Source organism: Maylandia zebra, linkage group LG7 (assembly GCF_041146795.1).
Source record: "Maylandia zebra isolate NMK-2024a linkage group LG7, Mzebra_GT3a, whole genome shotgun sequence".
In the NCBI taxonomy this organism is placed as follows: domain Eukaryota; kingdom Metazoa; phylum Chordata; class Actinopteri; order Cichliformes; family Cichlidae; genus Maylandia; species Maylandia zebra.
The window spans coordinates 65,413,153-65,424,915 of NC_135173.1; the positions used below are offsets into that span (position 1 = coordinate 65,413,153).

The following is an 11,763-nucleotide window of genomic DNA, read 5'->3' on the forward strand; positions in this document are numbered from 1 at the left end:
TTCAGATACTGGTATTTCTCAGAGGATGATCCCCTCACTAAAGACCGCACGAGAAACAACTTTAACAAACATTAAGAATACTAATTAGCGCCTAATTAGTAATGAAAAAGAAAAAAACTACATGTACTTGCGCTGCATTCACTGCTGTTCAATGAGGGCCATCATGCGCCCCCTAGGTGATCTGCAGGCAATTTCTGCATAAATGAGAAGAGTCCGGGCTGTCCGTCCACTCTCACCGCACGCATTCTCTTCTGCACTATTACCCGCCGGCGTCTGCTGTGTAGAAAACCGAGCGCACCTCTCATTCAGGGACGAACAGGAAGTCCGGAAAAAGGAAAAATCTGAGGGAAGGGAAAAGTTACGATTTTATGAAAGATGAGTCGCATTTATCACAACACGTCTCTGCAGAACAAGCCGGTCCACAGTGAAAAGTTTGACCGTGCGTGGTGTCCCTCTGCGTTTGAGAGGTATGTGCTCGCGTTCACACGCTACAGTGTTTCCCCTGTGAGGGGGCAGCACCAGACTCCGTCAATAAATCCCTCGGTGTTCCCAGAGAGCAGATCTGTGAGTTGTACACTGTTCAAAACATTTTAAAAATGAAATTATGTCGGGTATATGCAGCACAGCGCAGTGTAGGTGGATGTACGACCGGCAGTATCAGAGCGCCCTGGCTGCACTTCCTGTTGTGGCCACTAGAGGCTGACACAGTATTGACTCCCGTGTTCAACATAAACGAAAAAAAAAAAAAAACACGTTTGCAACGTGGTACAAAAACAGATCATTTCACTCATGGTAAAATTGTAGCTGCGATAATCAAAGTGCTTTAGATGACATTGTAGAACTAACACGAGGCATTTTCTCAAGGTGCAGAAGTGAATTAACAAACTCATCACACACTAGAGCAGCTGGGGCCACAAGTGTGAACTCCTCCTCAACGCTTTTCTGTTTGTTTTGCATTTTTCAAGGAAAAGCATGCTTCAAAGCTAGCCGCACCGCCTGATAAGTGACTGCGTTGTAGCTTCAAAGAGACACTAAGCTGTTAACCAAACAGCTAACATGGTTTAATACTGGAGTGACTTAACATCAGTTTAGATGTTTCACTTTTTTTTATTACAAAACTGTATTGCTTCCTTTTACTTATAGTTAGAAAGAAACTAATAATTCCACTGAGGGTCACGGTGTCTTTTTTGGATGAGCCCGGACCGTGGGGCCTGACTATAACAAAGCCAGGCTAATAGGGGTCACTGGACTGAACCTCTTGACCCCGTTTGGGCCTTTTTCAGCATTTTGATGTAATTATCTGGGAAATATTTGCTCTAATGTGAGGTACAGAGCATCAAAGAAATTTGAAACTTTCACGTGGAATTCTAGTATGTTATTAACATGTTAATATATCTTAGTATGTTATTAACATAACTAAGAGGGAATGCATCAATAAAATGCTCTCTATCAGTGTTGGGTAAGTTACTTTAAATTAGTAACTTAGTTACATTACTAGTTACTTCTATCAAAAGTAACTCGGTTACTTCAAGTTACTTGTTACTTTCAGAGTAACTAGTTACTAGGGAAAGTAACTTTGGTTTTACTCAGAATTCTCTTGTTAATGTGTTGCTTCCATAGCTTTGCCAGTCTTCTAGCTTGCTTACTTGCCACAAGTGCACTGTGCCACCTACCAATAGAAAGGAAAAAATAATGTGCACATTTCCACGAGAGAAATCCCACGCCTGATTCTATCCTAGCCTGCTTTTTACATCCAACAAAAAAACTGCAGTCGTGGTGCTTTCGATTGTACTCAGAACTCGGAAATTCTGCCTTCTGAATAGGAAGATGTAGGTAACACCAGACTGCAGATGAGCTGCATACAGGGCTGGACTGGGACAAAAAATCGTCCTGGGCATTGTGACTAGAGACCGGCCCACCATTATAGGAAAAATCATAAAGCCTTTGAATGAAAACAAACACTGTTCTGACAGTGATGTTCACTGTTCTGATGGTATATATGCATCAATCTATCAATTGTTTGTTGCAAGATTCAGATAATTATTTTTTTAAAAGTGAGACATTTTAAATGAGAATAAGAAAGTATGTCTTTGTGCCCCCCTTTCCCTGTTAATGCCCTACCTGCCCCCTGGCAACACTTTGCTAGACCCGCCCCTGCACAGTTACCAGCTGTCAGCTGCTTAGAAAAGGATCCTGGTGTTATTTGTCTCTCAGAAACAGTTGATAACTTTCCTTCAACTCATTCATGTCACCTAAAAGGTAAACCTGTTTCTCCATCACCTGCCCATCTCTGATGATTCAGTAAGGACATCTCCTGGTTTCATCTTCATGTTTCACTCTCATCACATATTCAAACAGATATCATGACCAGCAGCTTTACAGCTGTGGCTCCAGCAAACATCAGCTGATACTAGAAATTAATATTAAATATATTCTAACAGCAGCTTATTAAACTTAAACGTGCTGCTGTTGTTTAGCGCGACATCCGCTGGTTTCCTCTTTCTGGCGCAAAGTGGGTGATAAACAAACAAGAGAGAAAAGCCAATCAGCTGATCATTGATCAGTTTCATGATTGAGTAGATACAGGAGAGGGAGGGGGGGAGAATGAGAGAAGAAGAGGCAGCTGTGCATCGTAAACACAGAATAACTCCAGCTTTGTGTCTTTTTCATTGTAGCTGAAGTCCAGGACAAAATGTTCCTTTTCACCTCAATACGAAACGCATAATATTTTCTTTGAATACGAGACGATTCCGTTTTTTACGGGACGGTTGGAAACTCTAATAATTAACCTTATGAACAAAATAAAGTTCAACATCAGTAACTTCATAGCACCCACCCAGCTGTATAAACTCCGTCATGCTAGCTAGTATGCAGTACGGAAAAGTCAGCATAACGAAAATAAACTCCACCTAAACTTGGCCTCCACCACTTGCTAATGTTACTGAATCTGTGGAAGCTCCGCGATAGCCACCACACGAAGTAACGAATAACGAGCCTACCTAAATCCCAGTAACGAGTAACGCGTTCCCGGTTTTGGCATAATAACTAGTTACCGTGCTCGTTACCACAATAATAACGTAGTTACTGTAATGCGTTACTTAATAACGCCTTAGTCCCAACACTGCTCTCTATACTTGTTCTACATACGTTCTATGTTCTATATACTTTTTCAGTTATTTTTATTTTATCTAAGAAGCCATTTTTTCTTCTTGCTGACAATATTTTCACTTTAAAGGAAGTGAGTGAGTCTACCGGTAATCAGTCAGGCTCTATTCCTTTGTAATTCTAAACTCAGTCGGTAAGACTAGGAAAGAGTTATATGACTCTGAGTAGATATTACAGTATGTGGCCAGTAAAACTGCTGGTGCTGGAGGCCAGTAGGGGAAAAATGTAATATTGGGAACTGCACATATTGTCTGCCTACAGCAAGCTTGCAGACTGATCCCCTGAGGTTTTGATATAACAGCTAACATGTGGTAAAATTCAGGGACTTTAGACATGCCGGGCTAAGACTTCCCCTTCATTTTGCTTGCCTGCTGCTGGCTGGATGTAAAGTGATGTAACTTTGATCACAGTGTGTGGACGAGCTGCCAGTTCGTGGTCTTTGCTAGATCCAGTAACAAAACTACTGTCATGTGACTAAAGCAAATGGAAATGGTGAGTTTGGGTTTCAGAGCACAGTCGAACTTTTACTGCATTGGTTTGTTCTGAAAAACGTTTGAATGCCTTTATTCTGTAGGATTTATGTGTGCTATGAATCATCCTCCCTGCAGTTCTAGTTCTGCGTTTAACTGAGTCCCTATTCAGCACTCAGTCCCAATAAAACAGCACTTTATTTCGCCAGTACACATTTAGATACTCATTATTGTTTTTCTACACAGTGGCCCTGGAGTGCTTTTAGAAGGGAAGCTGCTCGATGTTTCCAGACATGCAATCACTGACAGCAACAATCAAAAGGTACAGTAATAAAACCATCGATTATAAGAGCCCAGCATGACGCCTTCTTCTCAGTAGATGCAAATAATTGTAAAAAGACTGTGAGGGTTTTCAGGTCACTATTCGAGGAGCAGGCATTGGTGATAATAAGCAGAAATAAGCAAAGCTGAAAACCACTGGAAGGTATTTATTCATCCTTCTGTCACCTGCAGGTACGTTTCTACGTGCTGTACATCCAACCGAGCCGCATCCATCAGCGGAAGTTTGATGCCAGTGGAAAGGAAGTGGAGCCCAACTTCAGTGACACCAAAAAGGTCAACACTGGTTTCCTCATGTCCTCCTACAGTGAGTACACTGGAGTTGGATCTGCTGGCTGTGCAGTGTCAGAATAGGCCGAGCAAGACATGAGGTGCGGTCAGGTGCAAACTCTAGAAATCTCCATTTATTTGTATGACGAGAACTAGCTGCAGTTCAGTTCCTCAGTCTGATTGATGAGATGTAATAAATACTTTTTTGTTGAGGTCTGAAGTAGAACAGATCAGTAGTGCAGCATGCAAACCTGAAAAGTCTAACCCTGTCCTACAATTCACCAACTTCATGCAGCGACTTTTACAGGAAGGCAAGCAGCGATGATTGCATGCTAATGCTAGCTCTGTTTCTTAAATACGCCACTGATATGTAACAAGAAAAAGCCTCGTGGGTGCGGAGCTCTTAATTCCCTTCATTTACTTGGCTTCATTGTGTTTTCCGTCTTTACAGAGGTAGAAGCTAAAGGGGAGTCGGACCGTTTGTCTGAGGAGCAGCTGTCAGCCGCGGTGAACAAAGCCGAGCTAATGAAGATAACTGAGAAGCACAGACCCGCTGGGACCTGGGCCTTTTGGTATCCGGAGGCAGACATGGAAAAAACGGACCTGGAAACAGGACAGGCTGTACGGTTGAAGACTAGAGGAAACAGTCCTTTCGTATGTGAGTCTGAACTTGATGTTTGTTATTTACTTGCCTGTAGAGCCTTTCTGTGAATTGTCCTGCCTAAGATCTTAACATCCATGTACACCGTCTGTGCTGTCTGCGGTTAGGGTTGGGTCTGAGTTTGGTGACATCGGCCCAGCAAAGGGTCTGTTTATGCTGTAAACTGCTAGTCAGTGTAGTAAAAAATACAAGTTAATAGAAATGAATCACTGCTTAACTGTCTACACCTAAAGCTGCTTATAAGCAGTCGTCTTCTTTGTTTGTGTAACTATTGTCTGACTTGTATATGAACTTGAATCTGCATCTGGAGTTGTAAAACAGGAAGGGGTAGCTTCTGATTTACACCTTCTGTGGTATGCTTTAGTAAACTCTGTTCTGTCACTGATGAACTGCAGACATTGTGTGGATGCATGATTTAAAGGTTCAAGGTTTGCCTTCTTTTGTCATCACATGCTTTGAGACCTTTTCCTCTGTGTATCTAATCCTTTTGTAAAGGCAGATGAAATAATATAAAAGACACTTCAGAGCTTCACAGTCTTTAATTTGATTCAGATTTCCACCAGCTTGCTCACTAGCTTAAAGAAACGGTTAGAAGAAAAACGAATAATACTTGTTGAAACTGGTGCCTGGAAATACAAAGCAACATGCTCCATGTGTTTCAAAACTGGGACGAGGGGACATCGTTTAGGACAAAAATGAACATCGGGTTGTATTTCTCTGCAGAAAGAGAAATTGGTTTATTTTGGAATAGCTCTAGTTATTATGTGATTATTATTTTTTCTTTCCCGATTGCCAAGACTTGGGAGAGCAAAGCCAAAAACCACATGTTCTCACAGCCTACGGCCAGGAGGTTTGGGTCAAGGCTGTCTGCCTTTGTCTATCTTTATCAGTTAAGTTAACACAGTTGGAGTTTTTAAGCCTAACCAAATGCTTTCATTTTACTTTACTGTTCATTTTGAAGTGGCATGCATGTGTTCACTTGGTTAAATAAGTATATTTCTGGTTTGTCTGCTTCCATGACAAGTTTAGTCCTAAATTTCACATCATGCTTCAGTTAATTGTACCTGGAGACACCCTGTATGTCACATTGAGCTGTAAATGTAAAGAATCCTTAAGACTGCAACTGTCGGTTAACACAGTGGTTCCCAAACTTTTTTTGCTGGGCCCTCTTTGTTTTACAAGAAAAATGTTGCGCCCCCCCCCCCCCCCCCCCCCCCCCCCCGCGTGCACATATTTTGCTCCATTGCGGTTAATTTCACACCTCAAACATTTAGTAAACAATTAAGCAAATACAAGTAATCTGCAGTAAATTACAGGTAGTAAGAAAATAAGCTACTAACTCTTTTACGCTGCGTCCAAACCTACACGGGTATTTTTGAAAACGCAGTCCATGTAAACGCCGTTTCGAATCACTGAAAACTTTTAAAACTCTTTTTTTCCGTTTACGTGTGGACGAGGAATACAGAGTTGGTCACGAAAAGTCAAAGGTATGGGCCTTTGTTCACATCAGCTGTGCACACGTTAGTTTTTTACATGAGATGAATTGCAGAATAGCAGATGGAGACAAAATACTGTTAATCTGACTATCTGCAGGTTTTACACACATGCAGTTACTGTCCCTCCATTTACAAAGGCAGAGGCGTCATGGTGTGATTATTTTACATGTAGTTTTTTTTTTTTTTCATGTGTAATAATATTCAACATTGCTATCAATACATTTTTCAAAAAATGCCTCTCTGTGCAAAATGGGTTTAAAAACATAAACAACTGTGGGATACTGTTAGTCCGTGATTTGAACAGCCCAGCGCTGCTCCCGACGAAGGAAAAACCAATTGTGCAGGGGAGACCTACCTCAGTACTTGTGCAGGTGAAGCCAAAGGGCAGATATGCTTCACCATATTTTCTAGTCTTTGGCTTAGAATGAAGTTGGTTTGGAAACATATTCAGCGATGCTTCATCTCCATCCCCCTTTTTGGGGGGATACTCCCACTAGGTTTAAATCTGGGACTCCCCACCATTTGACCTTAGACTTGAAGAAGCTTCTCGGATGAGAGGTGAAACGTCTTCAAGCAAGTTAAAGAAGTCCAGACGCTTTTCTTTGCAAGCTCCTTTGATAACAAAAGGAAAGACACCCAGCTGAACTAAAATGATCCATGTAGCAAACAAAAACTGTTGTGAGCCACCACCCTCATATCGCCTTTGTGCTTTTGGAGCCTTGACCTGACTTTTAAAAACTAATTGGAAATAAATTACACTTTAGCTAAATACTTGTAATTTATTTCCCCAAACCAGGCGGAGCCGCAGTATAAAGACTAAAGAGCCGCATGCAGGTTGCCGACCTCTGGTTTAGACTGATATCAATACCTGTCCTTTGGTTTTTAGCCTGGATTTATTCAGATGTGATGGATATTTGAACATTTATTATCAGATGTCTCCATCTTGTTGCTTTCTTAATTCTGTGTAGAGTTAGAACTTAAACATGAATCTGACATTCAAAGTTTTGAAAACTTTCTCAGATTTTTCAGATTTCTTCTCTATCAAAGTCAGTGAACGGTTAATAATCAAGTTGGCATATCCTTACAGAGGTGATAAAGCTTAAAGAGTAGAATTCAAAGTTGGTAGCTCACTTCGTTTAAGTTCTATAAATGCCTTTAAAAACCTTACGTACTTCTTTGTTTTGTGTCATGCGTAAATAACTTCATTACCTTCTTCAAATTCCAGTCTCTTTGGCCAGAATTGATGGCGGCACAGTGACCAAGTGTAACTTTGCTGGAGACGATAAGGCTGGAGCTTCATGGACAGACAAAATAATGGCCAACAAATCAGACACCAGCAGCACTCGGCAGCCTGGAGGAGGAGGCGAGGGAGCAGAGGAGGACGAATGGGTGAGGACCAAATCTCTAAACAAATGAAATGACTCACATAATATCAGGGATGTAGCCCAGATCGGTGGTTTGTCATTTATTTTTCCTTTTCTTACAAATTCCTGAAAGAGTTTCTTTTAATTTCCTGAAAACTAACTCAAAATAAAGAGCAGCCGCCAAGGCCCTCGCAAGAACAGATCAGGTATCTCTGACAACAGGCGTGACATGGAGTCGGAGACAACGTGAAGGAGGAGCGGGGGTACGTTGTAAAGTTGATTGCAGATGTGCAGCCACTGCAGGAAGGCTGAAGTAGCTTGAATTGATTGCCCTGTATGACAATTACCCAGGGCATGAGGTGAGCCGTCAGCTGATGCGGGCGAGCATTAGGATCTGGTCTGGCTGGAATGCAGCTAAGGCTGAGCTTTGTGGCTTTCCTCAAACAATCATTTTTTCAGCTGCAGTGGAAATGATATCATGCTCTCAAATACCAACGTTATTAAAAATTTCAGTCGTGCAGCAGTTATACTAACAAACAGATTTCTGCCTAATTCCACAGCCCACCATGTAACATAAGCCATTTTTCCACTGCACAAACTTCCCAGTGACCAGGATCTGTTCGCCGTGGGGTTAACTTAACTTCCAGGAGATTTATTCTACTCTGTTCAATGTGACTCATTCGCAAAAAGTTTGCAACCTTGGGGGCGGTGCTGGCAGGCTAAGGTGCTACGTGCTCAGGATTGTTTGCTTTTATGATCTATCCAATTTACTTACTTTTTAATTACTGGAAGAAAGTTCTTGTGACAAAAAGGTCGAGTTACTGCAGCTGCAAAGACTCATTTTCCTCTGTTTGTAATGCATTGTGTATGAATTTATGAGATATTGTACAGCCAAATGCAAGCTGATTTTTAACTAAATTATAGGAAATTAGCTGGAAATTACAGGTCAGATGATTCACAGATGAATACTGTATATTCTTAGACATCGTAGTGCATTGATTACACACCTTCTTCCTGTTAAAAGGAGTTTTTCCTTCCCATTGTTGCCAATGTGCTTGCTCATAGGGGGTCATATAACTGATGGTTTTTCTCTGTATTTATCATTGTAGGGTCGACCTTACAATATAAAGCTACTTGAGGGGACTGTTGTTGTGATTTGGTGCTGTATGAATAAAATTGAATTGAATATTGATGTAGCTATCGAAGGCCATCACAGACGAGGGATGTAAGGGGAAAAAAACAAAAGACTGTTTGGAGGTTTGACAGGTCTGTGTGTGCATCAGAGCTTCATAGACTTTATGTGCTGCTGGTGGTGAAAACTGAGGGGCTGGAAAGATCTGATACTCATCCTCCCTGGACTCACTGCATCCAACTTTGAAGTGTCACTAGCATCCTTAGACTGGCCTCATCAGTAGGTGATGCCCTTTGAATCTATTATACTAAAGTGTATGCAGATAGCGAAATGCAGTTTGTATCGCTGCCAACAGGTGTCACAACTGGACTCTGAATAAACGCTGTTTGCATTTGTATCTGATCAAGCTTTAAGATGATGTGCAGTAGTAATTAACTTCAGATTGTTACAACACTGTAGACCTCTCGCTTATAGACTAGTGTATGAGTAACCCATGACTCTATCGCAGATGGCTCGATATCCATAGAGTTGTTGAGGTAGACCTGAGTTAGGTGCCTTCCTGAATGAATATGTGAGAAGAAAGAAATCTGGCCAGCCCCTCAGTTTCCACTGGCAGCCTCACAGCAGCTGGATCACCGGCTTCAACATGACAGAAGCTCTACTAGCCTCTGAATCAAAGCTAGCTGTGTTTCAGTAACTGTTGAGGAGCAGTCAGCAGGTTTTGGACCCACATGTTACTCAGTGTTACACCGAAAACGTTAAAGCAATTTCCATGAGAACAAAGTTATGTCGGAAAGAATCTGTAGGGCTCCTCTCTTGCGGTTGCCTCTCCCATCACCACTGAGGTCAGCGGTTTGAGTCCCTTAATTTTGTGTCGCTGACTGTAGCCAGCTTTTAGCACCGCACTGGTGGAAAACTAGTATTAATAGTCTGGCTTTTGGCACATACGGTCGATATACTTCAGCAGTTACTTTGCTCGTTGTTGACGTGGGTCAGACACGAGGGTCAGGGTTTATTTTGATTTTTGAAATTAGAGTTAAAAACAGGTTGTTAACGGGTCACCGGTGACCTGGTGGACGTTAAGACCACGAGTTCTTTAATGATAGAACAGGTTTTCCCCTTTAAATCAGATGCATATTTAGCTTCTTGACTTCCTTCTTGACTTTTTAGTACAAACAGAACCAGACAGGCTGTTGCTCAACCTGACCTGTGCAAATCCTCTTTACTGCCTCAGACTTTGATTAAAGGTTTCAAACAATATTTCCTGCTAAAATTTATGAGACGTATAAAAGACCTTCTGGAGAGCAAGAATTTTGTGCCGAGGATTTCCTGCAAGAACTTTGCTTTGTGGACTCATAACATCAGTTATTTAAGGAAGTGAGAGAAATGCAGTGAGTTGCACAAGCTATCAGGCCTGCATGGGGGAACTCCACCTTTTTATAGTGTGATCTGGAAAACGAGCTATGATTTGGCCTGGCGTGAAATGGACAGCAAAAACCTTCTGCGGCTGTTATTCAGAACATAATCGAAGCTTTAGACAAACAGAAACCAGAAAGCACTCACTGCCCCTGCTTTGTTTTATCCACAGGATGATTGAGAAAACTGTGTTTCCCACCAGTCTGAACTCAGGGCCCCGATCCAATCTCCAGCATGGACTGGACTTTGACTATTATATCTTGCATATGTTGCCGTAGGGCTGGAAACCTCGCGTCACCTCTACAGTATGGGACTAGCTGTCTTGGAAACTGTGCTCTTCTCTTGTATGCTTCACCACATTTACATGAGTCAACCTGCATGTTCATGTTTTTGAATATGGAGGCCTGCAAAGAATTCATGGTAGTAATGAAGTTTGTAATATCACAAATTCTTATTCTAATTTTAACTGAGAAAAAAGTGACTTTCATGTGACGATTTTACAAATTATTTTTGTTTAACTTTTATGAATTTTATAGACATGATGTTTCCAACCATCTGTTATATTAAAGTGCAGCCAGTGTGCAGTATTAAAGAGCACAGGCTTGAGCATTATGGTTTTCTAAATAAAGATGCAGCATGCTACACAAGTGGAGAGCCCTCAAATTGCAAACCTGTTTTTCTCAACTGGCTTTTTTTTAAGTGCTTTTTGGCTTTGAATACAAGGACCTATTTGGGCCACGTTAAGAAAAAAAATTATTGATCAATTTAAGAATAAAAACAAAATTTTAAGATTAAAGTTTAAATAATATTTTGAGAATAAAGGAAAGAAATGTGGAAATTAAAAATGTCTTGCGTTAAGTTATTTGTCTTTTAGCTCATAAACACGGAGCGGTGATAATTAAAAAACACTGAAGAGATGGTGCAGAAATCTGCAGCTGATCAGAAGTTAAAAAAACAAACCGGAACCAATGTCTGGCAGTGGACGCATGCAAGGATACCGATGGCTATGCAATAAAGATGGATGTCATATCACGATGAGACAGCTGATCGAGTTGTTTCACTAAATCGTCTACGCGAGGCATTTTGCAGAGGTTGCAGGAGCCGTGGCAGTTGTTTGGCTTTAAACAACAATTGTAATCTTCACATTTCAACTTTATTCTCAAACTAGTATTTTGAGTTTCATCTACAAGTTCTGACTTTAATCTCAAAATGAACGCTAATTTCTTTTTTTCTTAATGTGGCTCTAATACTCCTTCGTGGTTGAGCTAAAGGACAATATGACTTTGTGCTTTGAATAAAACCAATGAATGTGTGTTAAATGACGATTGCGCTTTGTTTTTGTGTCAAATTTTAAGGTGGGGATCTAAAACTGGGATTTCAGCTAATTAAAGTTTCACTGTGTGCAGAGGAACATACAGTGTCCTAATTAGAGCTTAATGTCACAAACCCA

The 11,763-nt window shown here is 41.1% G+C and overlaps 1 protein-coding gene across 1 annotated transcript; it reads left to right on the forward strand.

The window, feature by feature from the left end:
• The first annotated feature begins 225 nt into the window (after positions 1-225).
• arpin (actin related protein 2/3 complex inhibitor) lies at positions 226-11,635 on the forward strand. The gene is made up of 6 exons (XM_004566151.2): positions 226-467; positions 3,882-3,957; positions 4,149-4,281; positions 4,696-4,902; positions 7,627-7,790; positions 10,486-11,635. Exons 1-6 carry the CDS (start codon positions 376-378, stop codon positions 10,492-10,494), a joined length of 681 nt encoding a protein of 226 aa, XP_004566208.1. The 5' UTR covers positions 226-375; the 3' UTR covers positions 10,495-11,635.
• The last annotated feature ends 128 nt before the right edge of the window (positions 11,636-11,763 follow it).

Bases quoted from the DNA above. Each gene is read 5' to 3' on its own strand.
- arpin (XM_004566151.2), top strand. From the start codon at position 376: ATGAGTCGCATTTATCACAACACGTCTCTGCAGAACAAGCCGGTCCAC. The intron at 4,282-4,695 runs GTGAGTACACTG...CCGTCTTTACAG, and splicing joins TTTCCTCATGTCCTCCTACA to AGGTAGAAGCTAAAGGGGAG. The intron at 4,903-7,626 runs GTGAGTCTGAAC...TTCAAATTCCAG, and splicing joins AGGAAACAGTCCTTTCGTAT to TCTCTTTGGCCAGAATTGAT.